This window comes from Xenopus laevis, chromosome 1L (assembly GCF_017654675.1).
Source record: "Xenopus laevis strain J_2021 chromosome 1L, Xenopus_laevis_v10.1, whole genome shotgun sequence".
NCBI lineage: Eukaryota > Metazoa > Chordata > Amphibia > Anura > Pipidae > Xenopus > Xenopus laevis.
In genome coordinates, this window is record NC_054371.1 from 117,894,519 (window position 1) to 117,913,264 (window position 18,746).

The 18,746-nt window shown below is 37.9% G+C and overlaps 1 protein-coding gene across 3 annotated transcripts in view; it reads right to left on the minus strand.

The window, feature by feature from the left end:
* The window catches only part of susd1.L (sushi domain containing 1 L homeolog), a 57,776-nt gene extending 40,881 nt beyond the window's left edge, over positions 1-16,895 (minus strand). The window contains exons 1-3 of one of the 3 annotated variants that reach the window (XR_005961185.1): positions 16,514-16,886; positions 6,754-6,876; positions 1,727-1,882 (exon numbers count right to left, since the gene is read on the minus strand). Coding sequence is in view for 2 of the 3 variants with exons in the window: in XM_018256374.2 (XP_018111863.1) it covers positions 1,727-1,882; positions 6,754-6,876; positions 16,514-16,616 (382 nt within the window). In the remaining variant the exon portion in view is untranslated. Of the gene's footprint in view, positions 1-1,726; positions 1,883-6,753; positions 6,877-16,513 lie in introns of all 3 variants that reach the window. The other 2 variants (XM_018256374.2, XM_041562576.1) reach the window with 2 other exon arrangements.
* Positions 16,896-18,746: the final 1,851 nt, after the last annotated feature.

The window sequence follows — 18,746 nt, forward strand, 5'->3', positions numbered from 1 at the left end:
GAGACAGGAGAACCTAAAGCATTGCTAGATATTTTTTAATATATTATGCATCCTTTACAAAAAAAATAAAAAGAAAAGGTTTTTTTGCTACTTATGAACAGGAGATGGCAGCATATTTCAGATAACATTCATTTCTACACAACATAGCTCAAACAGGAAGATTAGACTGAATAATAACATGTAATTCTAAATTCAAATTTTAAAAATCAAACTAGCATCTTATGGAAAAAATAAATAAAAGCAAAGTCCAGAAATCAGGCAGCATATCATCTCGGATTTATTGAGATTTATTATACTGCTACTGATTTATTATGCTGCAAAAAGCCCAAATCCAAAAACCTGCCCTCTCAAACCTGTCGACTAGGTCATGTATTAGTAAATGGGAGATGTCCCTATCCCAATTTAAAGATATTGTGGTTTGCGCTGGCTTTAGCCCAATAAATCCTAAAAATTTGGGGTTTTCAGGAAAAAACTCAAAAAAAGTCGAGCCAAGTTCGTGAAAAATTGTACGATTTGGATTATTGCTCAGTTTTATCGAGTTTTTTCCCAATCCGACTAATTTGAGTTATTTTATAAATTGATAAATAAGGCAAAATCGTGCATGGGAGTTTGGTTGAGCTTTTTTTTATTTAAAATATGAGAGAAAAATCTAATTTTAGTAAATAACCTCCTTGATGAGTCACATTTTCATAAAAGTACAAGCACTTTTGACTGCTAAACTCTAGCTCTGAAATTTCCTTACCTCAGCACTTAACAATCCAAGTAAGTCACTAAAAATGCCAGGATCACCATCCTATGGCAACAGACAGCAGAGATATATGTACCCCAGCATTTCAGTCTTGCGTGTTCCAAATAAGGCACATTCTAGTGGCGTGCCACTGAATGCCGATGTGCCGGAAACACAGGCAGTGCCGCATACAGAAAGAGCCATTCTGGGAGGGCAAAGGATTGCACTTCAGAGGCTAGATGAAAATGTAATTGTTGCAAGTGGCTTTGCACTCGTTTTTGATAATTGAGACCTAATTTTTTATTTTGTATTCTATGATTAGTATGTGTCTCTGTCCGTGTGGGTACAGATTCCTATGGCCCTCAGATTCAGTTTCATGTGATGCCACATGGTTGTTCTCCAGTGCTCTCCAATCTGTATACCGGCGCTTATCCTAACAATTAATAATTAAATCATACCAATGTTAAGCCAGACCAATAGCCATACAATATCTAATAATAGAACCATCAGTCTGCTACTACAATTTTTTCTTTCAATGTACATACTGTATGTATCATTAAATATTACACTGATTCTCATGGCCCTTCCAATACCCCTTAAGGAAATCTAATTAAACAAAGATCTAATATCAATAAATGGACTTCCTCTATACAGAGTCAGAAACATCAGATTTCTTTAGTGTTCTGTATCAAAAATAGAAATATATTGAAATACATGTAAATGCGCCCATAAGTAAATTTCTAATGAGTTTCCAAGTGATCATGGAATACTCTGTGATGGATGCAATATTGCAGGAAATAAATTCAAATAGATGCTAATTTAAATGGAAATGTAAAATAAAGCCTGTGTGTATTGTGATGTAATTGCTTGGAACCTTCATTGATGATGAATTAAAGTGAAAATAACACATAATCATAGAGATAAATGCTTTCTCCTTAAGCACTCTGTCCAGGAGGCTTAAGCTTACTATGAGGAATTATATCGTAGTAATCTACTGACCGGTGCAGAAAGTACCATCATTGGGTATAAAGTGCCTGTGGTTGTTAGAAGGCCGATATCCATCCAGGCAGACGCAGAAGAAGCTTCCATGTGTATTGTGACATGCTGTGTGATTCCCACAGATCTTATAAGAGCCAATCTGGCATTCATCTTTATCTGCAAAATAAAACACAGCTATTATCATTAATTTACTGCTGTGCAATGTATTTGAATGTACCAGGCGTACAGTGCTCTTGGCAGGCAGTCTTCTTAGCTTTAATTTAAAGAACCAATATTTTAGATGTCCACATACCCTATCCTGGCTAACTCCAGCACAGATTGACATTTGTTCCTTTCCCTATGCCAGATCTGCTATTGATAATTACCTTTAGTCTTACAACTACCCACTGATTTATCATAAGGAGTCAATAAAAAAGCCCAAAATATAGCTTGATCAAAAGGCTTCTTTACAGATTAAAATGGGAACAAAGACCTCTCTACAGTGCTGTTCTATGTAATGTTTAGCAACGCATGGTTCTCAAGTATAATTTCCCTTGACAACTCGATTCATGGAATGGTATGTCGTCTTGACCCAAACCTTGCAGTGGTGGGTGCTGCTTAGCTGTCTTCCAACCCACCACCTGGTAACATCATATGCATGCCCAGACCAGTACTTAGAGATGTTCAGAGGGATATTACCACACAATCTGTTGTCTAGACCAAATAATGGGATGGGCCAGGCCATCATAATATAAAAAGCAGGAGGACAGGTTTCAGAAAGGGAACTTTTGCCTTGCACAGAGCTGCTGTACATGGTAAACAGTATCTATATTTAATGAAACACTCATAGTTAATAATTTCATTTTCCTTTAATAGAAAATGTGAAAATCTGGTTGACCAACTACTACAACACATGTAAGATGTAACAAGATAGATAATCTCTCTCTCTGTCTCTCTTTGTGTCTCTGTCTCTCTCTCTCTATACTGTGTGTGTATATATATATATATATATAATGTTCAAAGTGGACCAGCACACCAAATTTTCAATCAAAGAAAAGTTTATTCCAACATCAGGGCCTTTATTAAGGATAAAGCCTTAATGTGGGCCAAAACGTAGTGATGTTGGAATAATTTATATATATATATATATATATATATATATATATATATATATATAGATAGATAGATAGATATATAGATACCACACAATATATATATAGATAACACACAATGTCATGACCACAAAATATTCAGTCTATTTAAGGGGAAACAAATTAAAATTGGTATTTGTTGATAGACCATGATTTTGTGCTTTCATCTGCCATTTAATGCAGAATAATTAGCAATACTATTTTTCTCTTTCATTGTGCAATTCTGAAGAAAAATCCTTGTTGAATAGAAAAGTAACTAACTGTGAATTGTACTGAATGGATATTGTTCAGTTTTCTGTACAGAATTCCCGACAAACCAATTGTGTGTTAGTGGACTGAAGGCAAGGCTGCAGAAGACAGATGCTGGTTCTCCTCCATAGAAATATGATTAACTGCCAGATGAAACATTTAGCAAGTAATTTAATTATTGTCTGTTGCTGTTCCAACAACCAATTTTCAATTAATCCCTGGGGCAAATGTATCCTTTTGTGCTAAAAAACTGTTGTTTGTGGGTGCACTTCAAGGTTGTGAACACAGCACCGGCTGACCATTGCCTCTGCTGCATTGTAAAGGCAACAGATAGGCCATTATATAACATACTAAAAGAAAATTAATGCAAAAGTCATATTTTGGCAAAAATGTGGCAATAACATTTATTTTTTTTATAAATGTCTTCTCTTCTGTGGGCGAATTAAGGCTGCATATTGTTTCTAGCAGATAGTCAAACTCAAAAAGCAAGTTCAACCGAGTATGTATGTATGATCAACAACAACCTTAATGTATTAAAACCATTTGTAAAACAGACATTAAACAGTAGTATCATTCCACCTATCCTCCCAGAGCCTGGGACAGACCCTGACAGGCCCGGATTTGCGGCAAGGCCGCATAGGCCCGGGCCTAGGGCGGCAAAAAACAGGGGCGGCATGCCGCCCAGCCGCATTATGGGGACGTTCGCGTCCCCATTCAACTACACCAGCTGCGCCGGCGTTTTTTCGCCGGCGCGCTGGGAAGGCGGCGCTAGGATCGCGCGGCCGCCTGGTCGGACCGCGCGGCCTAGGGGCGGCCGGGGAAGAAATCCGGCCCTGGACCCTGAGCCTGGGCCTGAATCCTGGCTCCTTTCTCTCATCCAAGACCCTATCCTTTACCCATTACACTAAGGGGCACATTTTCTAAGAGTCGAATTTCGAAGTCGCAAAACTTCGAAATTTGACCATCGAATTGTAGAAATTCGATAGTCAAAGTTTTTTTTTTTAAAGAATTTAGCCTTTTTCGATCTAATTCAAATCTCTCGATCTAACGTAGAAATCGTTCAAATTGAACGATTCGAACGATTTAATTGAGCGATCGAACGATTTTCAAAACAAGAACTTCGACTTCTAAAACCAAATACTGGCTATAGGTTCTAGGAGGTCCCCATAGGCTAACATAGCAAATCAGCAGGTTTAAGGTGGCGAAGTCGAAGTTTTTTTAAAGAGACAGTACTTCGATTGTCGAATGGTCGAATATTCTAAGTTTTTTCAATTCGAATCGAATTTTGCCCTATTCGATGGTCGAAGTAACCAAACATTACTTCGGAATTCAACGTTTTTGAATTCGAAATTTCAATTCGAATTCACCTCGACCCTTAGTAAATGGGCCCCTATGAATCAAACCACTTGTCTTCCAAGACATAAGTCAGGGTTACATATTGCAAAAATTTATTTTCTAAATTCTCAGGCTGAGCACCTAAATGAATTTTACTTGATATGGAGGTTTTGTTACCAATAATTTGATAGGAAAGTACTGTTGAACTACAACATAATACATGGTACTGAAAGAACGAGGCCACTATATAAAAGGGTATGTGTGTGTGTGCTGCAACCATGTAGAAGACTTATAGTGGCCAGAAGTATAAATCTAAACTGCTTCCAGTTAAATTCATTGGCTGTCTGTTTATGACTCAGTAAAGAAGGTAGAGAATATGCACATCCATACATTCACTACTGTGTGCCATATGTAGCCCCGGGCACATCTAATCACACACCATGGAGTATATGCCTTGTGCTCTGATTTTGGGTGGGTAAAATGAGGGATTCTCTCCTGACAATTTTTATTCAAGATGAACTCTTTATACAGTATATAAAAAGCCCTTTAGATTTAATGTAGTGTTTATACCCCTGGCTTGTCCCAGAACCACAATGACTTCTCCATTTAAAGCATTAGGAAATGCTTAGGAAAGGATTAATTTAGCCTAAAAGGGACACTTCATCCTCTTAATCAGGTTATGTGGGTCTCGTACGCATTTTGAGTAGTACATAAACATATATTCCATGAGGGTATCTAGGACCCTGTGACCATGAAGGTTTAAAGAGCCTTAAAATCTAAGACCCACTATATCTCCGTTCCTTAATAATAACTGTGGGCAGGGGCGATCCGCCAATGAGGCGAGTTGAGGCGCTCGCCTCAGACGGCATCGCCAGCTAGGTTTCCAGGGGCGGCAAAAAGCCGCTCCTGGTGCCTTTAAGAGCCGAATTTCCGGTTTTTGAACCGGAAATTCGGCTTTACTAGGGTGAGAGAGCGCAATTGCGCTCTCTGCACTAGCGTTGCTGCCTCCCCCCGGAAATCGAATCGGGCTTGGGGGGCGGCATTACTGGAGCCGCCTCAGGCGGCAATGCATACAGAAACAGCGCTGACTGTGGGGCAAAATATAATAATTAATATTTTCATATAAAAGCTATAGATCAAATCGAACGTTTCTTTAGCAATATCTCTTTCACTCATGAGCAGTAGCAAGACAGACTATCCCTCCCTGAAGTTTAGCCAATACATGTCATGTCCCCTGAGGGGGACGGATGTTACGTGCAGCATGGAGGTGAGAGTGTGAGAGAGATGTGATGCTCCCCGTACCTGGCTCCAGTTTGAGACTATCCCTCCCTGCATTCGCTTGCTCTGCTAGCTGCTTGTTTCTACATAAAATCATACTACACATTATTTTCATTAATTATACTTTTCCAACAGTTCATTTCCTTTTTCATTTATCATCATTAAGGTATATATTAATATACAGGTAGGAGACATGTTATCCAGTTTTCCAGGGGTCTTTCTGTAACTTGGATTGCCATACCTTAAGTCTTCTTAAAAAATATTTAAAGGAAAACTATACCCCAAAAATGAATACTTAAGCAACAGATAGTTTATATCAAATTGAATGACATATTAAAGAATCTTACCAAACTGGAGTATATATTTACATAAATATTGCCCTTTTACATCTCTTGCCTTGAACCACCATTTCGTGACTCTATCTGTGCTGCCTCAGAGATCACCTGACCAGAAACACTACAACACTAACTGTAACAGGAAGAAGTGAGGAAGCAAAAGGCAGAACTCTGTCTGTTAATTGGCTCATGTGACCTTACATGTGGTTTGTATGTGTGCACAGTGAATCTTACGATCTCAGGGGGCGGCCCTTATTTTTTAAAATGGCAATTTTCTATTTATGTTTACCCAATGGCACATACTACTAAAAAAGTATATTATTATGATAATGGTTCATTTACATGAAGCAGGGTTTTACACATGAGCTGTTTTACTCAGTATCTTTTAATAGAGACCTACATTGTTTGGGGGGTATAGTTTTCCTTTAAGCAATAGTTAAACCCAATAGGATTATTTTTCTTCTGATAAGGATTAATTATATCTTAGTTGGGATGAAGTACAAGGTAATGTTTTATTATTATGTTGAAAAAGGAAATCATTTTTAAAATGTGAATTATTTGATTAAAATGAAGTCTATTGGAGTTTGTGTTCCTGTTATTTGGTAAGTAATATAATTAATATAATAAAATTGAAAACAATATTTTAAATAAATATTTTAGTGAAATAGTTAATGTGTCTCTCTTAAGGACATTTACTTACCCAAACAATGAGTCCTTCCATTTCCAATTAATCCATAGTTACAGATACAGGAAAACGTTTTGTTTTTCTCAAAGCAGGTGGCATTTGTATGGCATTTTTTACATACATATTGGGGTGACGTATCTATAGAATAGAAAAAAAAACCAAGAAAGGTCAATGTATTTCAAACCATGTTGCTGATGAGATCAACATAATGAAAATATGCTAATTTAAAGTGAAGCTAAGAAGCATTCATAAAGTCCTAAGGATTTATTTTGCCACATTATGCCCCAAAACCGCCTGTATAATCTAATAGTAAAAAATTTTGAAAAAACACAAGCTTTGCATTTACCACATTTTAGAGGATTTGCAAATTTTCAGCGAAGCGAAAAGGGTCAGATTCGCCCGTCACTATAAAGTCCCAATGGTGGTATAACGTCAAGTTTCTGAGCCCTACAGGCAAAATCAACACCAGTCCTCCTCATCGTCCAGTTATTGTAGAAGATGATACTTTTCTCACGTGTGTGCAAAAAACTATAGCAGTGATCTATACTGGGCCCTCTATAATCCTTCCTAGCAGCGTCTGGGTCTTTTGTATCTATTGTTATACTTTTGAGCGCCAACATACTCAGAAGATCTGTACAAAAGGGAATATTATATATGTAAAGATACAGATCTGAAGTGTGTACATACTAAAAAAAAGGCAGAAAGGTCTTTGTTCTAAAATACTCTTCCATTATGTCTTCCTGTACCATTGTATTCAGTCTTGAAATGGTTCTTGTCTAAGGAAGCGCTTCTGTGCTTTGAATAAATAACACCAATTAATAATGCTCTTGGTGTAAGAGACAGGGAATACATACAGGAAAAATCCAGCTATTTTCAGACATTTGCAACAATCTGTCTGCCTGCAGCCATACAGTCACATTACATTCCAACCATAAAAGGGCTTGCAACAATCAGGGTCACCGGATCATGATTATTATATAAGCTAAACCCCAGGGCAAGAGATTTTTAAAAAGAGAAAATTGGAATTGTCAACACCCCGTTTAATTGGAATTGTCAACACCCCGTTTAATGCCTTTCTCCAGCAATTCAAGGAACCGTTCTCCTTTAAAAATCTTTATAGTTTCATTGTGTAAAATAATCAAATCTGTATACATTTCAGACACTAGTAGATGTGTGTCCCCACAAGGGAAGAAAACAGCTGCTTCTATTTCAGTATTCCTTTCTTATCCAGATTTCTGCTTTAAACAACTTTGATGCAGCCGACATTGTTTTTATTAGTTGGCAGAGAAAGTGTTTTGCTTCTCACTATACCAGGGTGTAAATGGTAGCTATCAGGAATTCTGGCATTAAATAGAACCACTGAAAGTGTTTTATTGTGGCCAGAGACTAGGCCACATTTCTGGCCTTTCCTCGCCCTTTCTCAAGCTTGCTTGAGACTTGACAAAGTGTGACATAGGGCCAAAACTGTGCCTGGTCTTTGGCCACAATAAAAAAACATTTATTATATTCTGTATATAAGAACATGTGATCCATATAGTGCAATTTGTAAAGTCGAATTAGTTCTAAGTTCTTACAAAGAGCAACACGCTCACCCACATAATGCAACCACTGCAGTGACACATGGCCAGACATAATGGCTCAATATGCAAGTGTAATTTCCTTTTCAAGCTTAGACATCTGGCCAAGTAAACATGAAGCAGCTAAACATACAAGCATCATCTACCACTATGTATAAACTATTCCTTTTATGACTTTTATAGTAATAACATTGAAACAATTATCTCATCATATAGGGCATTGTTTAAAGACCCAATCATGTTTTATATTAAGAGCTCCCTTCAAGTTCCAAACACGTTTCCTTTTTAATTTTTACTTTAATGAGATTGCCAAGATACATTTCCTTTAGAAGATGAAGAAGTCAGATTGAGCCTTAGTAAATCCTTCTTAGTGGGAAAAGGAAAATAAGTTTTAAAATCTGGACTGAATAATAGTTCCGATATCTGTACTTCTATTACTCCTTCAGTCTCATTTTCTTCTTTTAAGGTCCCCTCCTTTGCATCTTCTCAAAGTTATTTACAGACCTACAGGATTAATATCGCTATTCTGCTAGCTCTCCCATTCCAAGTTCAGATTAAGGGTTCTACATTGAGCTGCAAATAAAAATGGACCTATTCAGTTGACCAAATATTAAACTCTCCCAGACAAAATTAGTATAATAAAAAAGTTTTCCTGGTTCATATTGTGAGCATTATATTTCTGCCCAGTCTACGGTTCTGAATCCTTAGCTTCCCAGTGTTCTGTGTAAGATATAGTGTAGGCCTTTTTGCAAAAAAACATAGATACCTGCCTCAATGATGAATATGGCGCCATTGTGACTGGATGACACTTTCAAGAATACTTAGAAAGTCCAATTGCTTTAGAGACATCTCCACTTGATAACTCTGTCCAAATTTACTTAACGACCCTATCTCCCTTCTACAATGGTCCATAAGAAGTTTGAATGTCCAGTTTCTGCTTTATACGCAGTGCACTTCTACCCAGTCTGTGGTTCCCAACCTTTAGTCCTATGTAAGACATGACCTTAGCCTCTTTTACATAGGGACACAGAGCTCTGTCTTCATCCAAACCACTCTAAATCATATCCAAACCACTATTATTCTGGCAAATAGAACAAAACATGCAACACCCACAAACCAAAAGTGTACAGAGTCACATTTTTGCTTCCATACCAAACGGGTGACTCCTGCAGTTTAGGGAATATTAAGGTAACAACAATTATCATACAATTTGTACCAGGTCTAGTTATATGATGTAATAACCACCATCAACCACAAGATTTTACTGATCACTTGTTTGAATGCAAGCATACAATTTGTTGCTCTGAGTTAGTAGAATTGTTACTTTAACTCTTTGGTTGAAATATTGTAAATAAGAAGAAAATAATTGTGTTTCACAATATAATACACTTCTTTAGACAGTTATTACACTGAGAATTATAACTGGTCTAGTGACTTCAAAGTCAGAAACAGAGTGCATCTTCCCGATGAAAGAAAATAGAATTTTAAGCAACTTTCCATAGTAAATTAATTTAAAAACATTTTACATTTTAAATTTTTGTATTCATGGCTACAATCCATTGCTATGTGTCTGCTTCGTAAGCTACAGCAGTGGTTTATGTAGGGAATAATGACCCCTATACTAAAATATAAGGATATTATAAGTCATTGAGGAAAGTTCCATGACCATGTAAAGACAAAAGGTCAAGGACAACAAGATGACTTTTAATATCCTCATATTTCACAACTGGGGGTGCATCTTTTTAATACTTAAATTGCAGTGAGTCATTTGACAGAAAGTACATCACTAACCACCAATTATAGCTGATGACCACTCATAACCATTTTAAGGATATTCATGTGGCTCTTGTGTACAATACAAATTATACAGTATGCCCCATACAGTAGGGACAATTTTATCTGGACTCAATTAATATTCATATATGTTTTTTGAATGCGTGGGAGACACCAGAGAAAACCCACACAAACATGGGAAGAACATAGGGAAACAGCTGGGAGATGTGTGAGTCTTGTACCAGAATGAGAAAAGGGAAATTCTTCGTTGCGTACAGTATTGTTGAAAAGGGCAGCAATGTCATCAGTGCAATCACATGCTTGAAGCGATAAGGGGAGGAAGTACAATATGGAGGAAGAAACTAACTGGGCTGTTCTAATGGCATTGTTTGCATGAACACAGTCATCAGATTAGAGTTCAAGAAACAGTGGAAAACAGAAAAAAAAGAAAAATGACTGCAGATGGCAGGTGGAGTTGCCATCACAATAACTCCTTTTACATACACATCTTTCCATTATTATTCCCTAGGGAAAAAGCAAGACAAGAAAACAGTCTTTAAAAAGAAGTCAGATCTAAGCTTGTGATTATTATTGACAATGTTCCACAGTGTTGTACAATAGAATTTTTTTTACATCAAATATACAAATTCTATACAAACACTGACCAATATAGGAGGAGGTAAAAGAGGTCCTACTCATTAGCGTTTACAATCTCAAAGGAAAAAGACTTTGAGGCACAAGGTGATTAGCCTCTTACAATATGTCATAAATGTATAAGGTTTGTGTTTCTGCATCTATTTCATTAATAACATTGTATGCTAAATGAGGACATAGTCATATGATCTTTAGGGCTGGCCCAAGACCAACACACAGAACTTTCACCTATGACTGCACTAATAACTAATAATGAGCGATCCATATGTTCCTAAATTAGCAGCACTGCTTGGCCCTCTTTTCTTATTTTCTTTTTTCTAAAATGGTACCGCCCACCCTCTAGGAATTTAAATTCCCTCACTGCTGTTTCATTCTGGGCACCTGTCCAGAGCAAAAAGGTCCCCACCAGGTGGGGGAGTGTTCATAGGTGCTGCTTAGACCCACTTAAAGCTATGGGCAAATGGGTCTGTAGGCTTGGATGCTCTCAGCCTGCATATTTTTGCAATTTAATATAAGCAGATCCCGCTCTGTGCCCGCTTTGAATTGTATCAGCCTGCATGTGCTCACACGCAGCGGAGCAGAAGGAGGTCAGCCCAAATATACAAAAGAAGGCATTTTAGGCTGACCTCCGCTCTGCTGTGTGAGTGCACACAAATGGAAAAGGCTCAGATAAATGGAGCAGGACACAGAGAGGATCTGCTTTTCTCAGTCTGCAAAAATACATAGGCTTAGAGTAGCAGAGCCTACAGCTCCATGTGCGATCACTTGTTCCGTAGTGAAGTGGTGGATTCTGGGACTTGAAGTCCCTGATTTACAGATATATAGTTTCATTTCAGGTATCTATGTACAGAAAAAAGTTCTCATAAGTGTTTATGCACTTTTTCTATATAAGCCAAATTGAATAAGCCCAATTGCTGTGTATGGACTCTGCCCCAATGCTTTCCTGACCAATATCTGAAAATCATCTACATACAGTATAAATCGGAAACCTTAGATTGTATGCTCCACTGCTGCAGAGACTGATATCACTGTTGTGCATAATAGCATTTTACATTTAATAGGTAGTTGTAATATAAATAAAACATAATAAAGCTCAATGGATTTACCCCTGTGGAATATCAGACAGTTTATAAACCCTGTGGCTGGAAGATAGAGGCTTTGTCTCAAAGACATTTATCAGTGAGGAGCAAATTGTTCTAAAGTACAGTATTGTTCTAGGAAATTTACAACACTGATTAGCTGGAGCCGGTGAACTAATGCAACCATGGCATTTTGGGTAGATTTCTCATTAACAGCTCACAATAGTAAATTCAGCAATGGACTGGAGGGGTGTGGACCACCATGGCTGCCACATCAGGGGCCTGTAACCCTCCCAAGGGGAAAGCAGGTAAGTAAGTGCAGGTCAAGCCTAGGGTAAATGGGTATAGGTTGGGTGCATGTCTGACGCCGTACATGCCTATACCAGATAACTTTGGGGCAGTGGCCTACAGGGAGATTTGTAGCCAACGATTATTTATGCACAATTGCAGGTGACAAATCTCCCAAAAATGCATCTCCATTGGAAATAACTTAAATCGCTGGTGGTAAAACCAACTTATTGCAAAGTCACCTAGATTTTCCTCCTGAGGCAACTTTGGGTGACTTTGGAAGAACAAAGTGCTGCATTGGTTTATCACCAGTGCTTTCCAATTATTTCCACTGGAGACACATTTTTGGGTATTTGTTGCCCACAGTCGTGCATAATTAATCACAGATGACAAATATCCTTATCGACCACTGCCTTTAAAGGAGAACTAAACCCCCCTATAGGCAAGTCCCCCCTGCTAAGTGTTACCCCAGAATTCTGTTCCCTGTAGGATTACTGACCGCACATGCAGAGTGAACGCAATGGAGCTCATGGGCGCCATCTTCGGCGCTTTGGTACTCTTTGTAAAGTTAGTGCCGTATTGGCGCATGCGCAGTTGGAGCAATATTCAGGATCACGACAACTACACATGCACCGGAAGTGACAGAAATTGCCGAAAGGAAGACCCGAAGATTACCGAAGCTCCAGCAGATGACGCTCGTGAGCTCCGCTGTGCTCACTCTGCTTGTGTGGTCAGTGATCCTACAGGGGACACTATTCTGGGGTAACACTTAGCAGGGGGGAGGCAGAGAGGGGGCCAGCGGAGGGGGACCAGTGGGGATTTTTGCCTAAAGGGGGTTTAGTTCTCCTTTAAAGGAGAAATCAACCTGTGGGGAAAAAAACCCTACCCCCTACCCCAGGCTAAATACCCGGGGAGATGCCCCATACTCCATACCTTCCCCTCAGGGCAGATTCTTCCAGCGAAGTCCCACATGTCCATCTTCCCGCTCCTCAGTAAGCTGACTGAGAGATCGACAATTTCCATGTAATTCCGTGCATGCGCAGTTGTCGCAAACCGGCAAACTTCTCCATCTGCACATGCGCAGAAATACCGTTCTCCCAGTCAGCTTACCGAGGAGCCAGAAGATGGATGCGTGGAACTTTGCTGGAAGAATCTGCGCCGAGGGGTAAGTATGGAGTATGGGGCATCTCCCGGGGGGGGGGGTAGTTAGCCTGGGGGGAAGAGGGAGGGAGGTCTACCTGGGGTGGGGGTATGGGGTTTTTTTTCCTCAAGGGTTGAATTCTCCCTTAAGGCTCATTCAGGGGAGATGCTCTGACGGGGCATGTTGAGAATCTCGCCTCAGCCGGCAGTGCCCACAGGTTAACCCCCGGACCCTCTCTGGCGCTGAAAAGGTGAGAACAGGGGAGAAGGGGGGAGGCAGCAGCATGAAAGCCTCCTCATCTGGCCAAGGGGTCAGGATCGCCCCTGGGTTCATTTAAAAACATAGTTGCTAAATTACAAAACTCCCTTTGCCAAAAGTAACAAATCAGCAATTCTTCAAATAAGAAAATGAAAGCAAATGTGATTGGTTGCTATAGGTAACTGCACTCGCCTGCATCTTTTTTTGTTTTAAATCACATTGTACATCACAGCCCAAGTAGATCCTCAAGAAATGGGGTGACATAAAACCATACAAAAGTTACATAGTTACATAGTTACATAGTTAAATTGGGATCCCCTAGATCCTTCTCATTTAAGGAAACTCCCAACACACTGCCATTTAGTGTATAACTTGCATTTATATTATTTTTGCCAAAGTGCATAACCTTGCATTTATCAACATTGAACCTCATTTTCCAGTTTGCTGCCCAGTTTTCCAGTTTAGACAAATCACTCTGCAAAGTGGCAGCATCCTGGCTGGAACCTATACAATTTAGTATCATCTGCAAAAATAGAAACAGTACTTTCAATGCCCACCTCCAGGTCATTAATTAACAAGTTGAAAAGCAAGGGACCTAGTACAGAGCCCTGCGGTACTCCACTAACAACACTGGTCCAATTAGAAAACATTCCATTTACCACCACTCTTTGTAGTCTATATTTTAGGAAGTTCTCTATCCAGGTACAAATACTATGTTCCAGGCCAACATTCCTTAATTTAACCAGTAACCTTTTGTGTGGCACTGTATCAAATGCTTTAGCAAAATCTAAGTAAATCACATCCACTGCCATCCCAGAATCGAGGTCTCTACTTACATTCTCATAAAAAGAAATTAAGTTAGTCTGGCAAGATCTATTACGCATAAAACCATGCTGGCACAAACTCATAGTATTATGATTTGCTATGAAGTCCAGTATCTTATCCTTTATTAATCCTTGAGTGAAACCCTTTTATTTATAGATGTACCCCTTTATAATATCTATACTGTGCTTTACCACTGTAGGATGGTAACACTTGTCATTAAGTCCATGCTCCTACAGCATTCCAGCCACATTCGTTTCGGCTCTGTTATATGAGTATCTATGTTAAAGGGTATGATGGTCATCCATACATAATAAGGTTTCACTATTGTGTGATTTTATGTTACCCTAATGCCACAAGTAGCATTTTTACATTGTGTTTTTAAAATTTCCTCAGTTGTGTGAATATACTAATGCATACACACAAGCATATTCTAGCTGATTTTGGTCAGGTGTTTTTTTTCTTCCCCAAACTCCATTGCAATCAGTAAATTATTGCTCCCATTTTGGTGCAGTTATGCCACTGAGATAATTTTTAAAAACACACAATAAAAACAATATGGCGGTTATTTATCAAAGTCCGATTTAATCTCAACATTTTCTGCTACAATCTCCGATCAAATCCGCTCGGGTTTTATTTGCTTATTTATTATTACATTTTCCCGAAAATTTGCTTTGCAGAAAAAAAAAAGGGTTCCCCTTTTTTTTGGATTTCTCACCCAAAAACTCAGATTACTTATGCTGCTTGCCAGAAAACTTCGGGATATTGCACAAAACCCAACGCACATCATAAAATAATTGTGACTGCTCCCATTGATTGTATGCAACTTCGACAAGTCTAAGATGCCGGATTTTCTGATTCAGAAAATTTGTACATTTTATACTATGTTTGGGCAAAAATGTATTCCATTAAATCCGGATTAGATAACAGGCTTTTTCACTAAACAATATTAATTTATATTTTACAGTATAACCCCATTTTACTTTTTTCAGGGGATCAGAAAAAATTTGTGTAAAATCCAGGAAAATTTAAAATTAGGAAAATGTAATCTGTATAATATAGACTTGCATAGGACCTCAAATAACACGAGGGAAAATGAAGGAGAACTTAAAGATGTGGTTCACCTTTGAGTTAACTTTTAATATGTTATATAATGTCCTATTCCTAGCAACTTTGCAATTTAGTTTTATTATTTATTTTTTTATAGTTTTCGAATTATTTGGCTTTTTCTTCTGCCTCTTTCCGAGTTTCAAATAGGGATAACTAACCCCTGGCAGCCAAAATCTATTGCTTTGTGAGGCTATAAGTCTATTGCTATTTCTGCTTTTATTACTTATGTTTATATGCAGGCTATCTACTATTTATATTCCCACCTCTTGTTCAAACCACTGCCTGGTAGTTAGGCTAAATAAGACCCTAGGAACCAGATAATGGCTAAAATACCAAATGGAGAAGTGCTGAACAAAAAGATAAATAATTGAAAAACCATGAAGAATGATGATCAATTAAATATTTTCTCAAATTATCAATGTCGGCATTTTGTTAAAAATTAATTTAAAGAAGAACCTTTTTAACATCATGGGATGTAAAATTGAGGTTTCACTGAATTTTGCCATATAACTTCACACACAATAAATTGGGTAAACTCTGTGATTGAATACAATTTGCCCACATGGTTTCTTTTTTCTTTTGTTTTTCTTAATTATTTTTTATTGCATCCTGACTTCCAAACTACTGCCTGATTGCTAAGTTAATTAAGTCTTAGCAACCACATAGTTGTTGCAAGTCTAAGCCTGAGAGGTGGAGGAAACAAAATACAATTTTTTACCACATTTAAATTTTACCAAATGATGAAACGTCAATATGTGAAAGAATACTGATGTCTACATCATATTATAAGTTCATTTCAAGTGAACCTACCTCTTTAAGCACTCTAATTCTGGTAAATAATATAATTGATGTCAATACATTATACAGTCTCTGTTATGCGTAAATATGCTCTCAGTGTGTTTATTATATACTGGATACAGTGACTGTAAACAATATCATACATAGCACACAGTGCATGCTTGTTCTTGGACATAGAACAAGTAGGGAACATAGGGATTTGGCACTACCTTACTATAATAATAAAAAAATCCCATAAAAAAAAGTATTGTGTATGAAGAAGTATAAGAACTCACCATCTTGCAGTTGGGCATGGCAGGGTAGTAGGAGCACCAAGCAGAACAGCAGCACTAGCAGAAGCACTATTCCCTCTGTCGTCATGGCACTAACTTTGCTCATTCACTGCTCTTCCCTGTCCACTTCTTAACTCCAATTCGCCTCCTTACCCTTTGCACTAGTAACATGAATCCAAAGCCAAAAGCCCTTTTTATCAGCTGCAGGATGTCGTCTTCCTGTGCCAGGTCTCACACACACAGTGCAATATAGAATTACAACTTGCTCGCAGCTGGACTGAGTCACCATTACAACACATTGGATACAGCTGCGTGCATTCCACTAGCATGTTTAGGCCAAGTGACTCTCTCCATCTGACAAGATAATTTTAGGATGGTAATGCGGCGGGAAGTTTGACTGCTGCTTGAGAATCTGGGATGTGAGATAACAATATTTGTGCCTGTTTGTGCTGAATTGACCTTCTCTCATATTGAGTGGAAAGTTTTTTTTTAGGGAATGCAGACAAAAAAAACTATTCTTATGTTAGTAGTAATGACACAAGACCTAAGCGCTTGCACTACTTGATTATGCACAATACATACAAGCATCATATTTGAGCACTCCATTCAATGGGTTGGTGAGCAACATGTTGCTCATTGGCCACTGGTTGGGGATCACTGCTGTAGCCAAACAAAAGATTAATACAAAGTCAAAATAACCTTAAATGTCCAAAATACTATTCTCTGCCTCTGAAAAAGTAGGGGGACCTCTTTGAGAGTAAAGAGGAAACTTACATTCAGAAAATGTAAGCACACCGTTCCCTAAACATTCAGTTTTTGCAGCTACGCTCATTTGTTCCAGGTTGTTACTCAGTGTAATATTCCCACAGTATCAGCTCCTCAAATAATGGGGCGATAAAAAAAAATCATACAAAAGTGAAACCATGTAATGTATTAATATAAACTTGCATACTTTATAGTATCTATACAATCCTATACCAGCACAGGTTGGGAACACTTAGTAGGTCCATGCTCCTCCAGCATTACAGACACATGTGTTTGTTTTTCATTAGTAGATGAGTAGATGATTATCCATGCATAACACGGTTTAATTATTGTGTGATTTTATGTTACCCTGGCTCTTGAGGTTTTGGTATTGTGGAAATCCTAAAAATGCAAATAATAAAAATTAAATGAAGAACTGGAACAGCAGGCTAAAATATTTATGAATTTCAGACTGTTTGGGCAAATATCTATATAATGCAAGTGGTTCCATTTAATTTCTTGCATCTGGGTGCTTCAATTTTTATCTAAATACCAACACAAGGCACCCATCGCTTTTTTTTTTTTTTTTTACATAAACATAGAAGGGTATTTCTGGCAATATAAAATTGTAAGGACCAGCATTCTAAAATGTGTATACTGTATATGACATGCTACATTAGAAAAGCTTTGCATTCGTTATTTGGCTTTATACACATATGCTCACACATTTGCATGAACATGTACATGAAGGCTAAAACCAGCTGCTTTATTTACTCTATATTGTTTGTGACATCCATGAACCCAGCAAAACATGATTTTATTTCTCACAGTTTTATTTAGTGACTTCATGTAATACTCCGTTGGATAGTTAATCTGCTGATTTCTGCCTTACTCATGCTTCCTCCTTCTTATGCAACTTGAACATTTAGTAGAACAAAAAAAAAAAATGCAACAGTCAAGCAGGTGGTAAGGTCTGATAAGGCCTGTGTTTGACACAGCCAATGAAGTAGAAGCTTTAATTTTGTCCATAGCTGCTCCTTGTAAGATAGACACAAGGTTTTATCATGCATTTATTTTAATACATTGCACAGTAGGGAAGAGTGAATGCAATCTATGTCAATACATTAATTTTAAAATATAGTATATGGTATCGCACACTCCTAGCAAACTGAACTATTTCCACACTCCAAGGATTGCAATTTTATTTTTTATATGAGGATATATCTTTAAAATTAAAAGACAAATATTTGGCAAGAAGGGATCCTATCTACTGTTAAAAGGCAGTTCTCAGCTGTACAGAAAATACCGTATTTTTATCCTGCAAAGAGCAAAGCTCTGCAGAAGTGCATACTACAATATGGCTGGGTGTTGTTTCTAGGTTTAGTTTGCTTTGATTTGGTTACTGTAGAGATTAATAAACTTTTTTGCCAGTACAGGTTTGCATCAAAATCCACAGTTACACCAATGGTGTAGAATTAAAAATGCAGATATA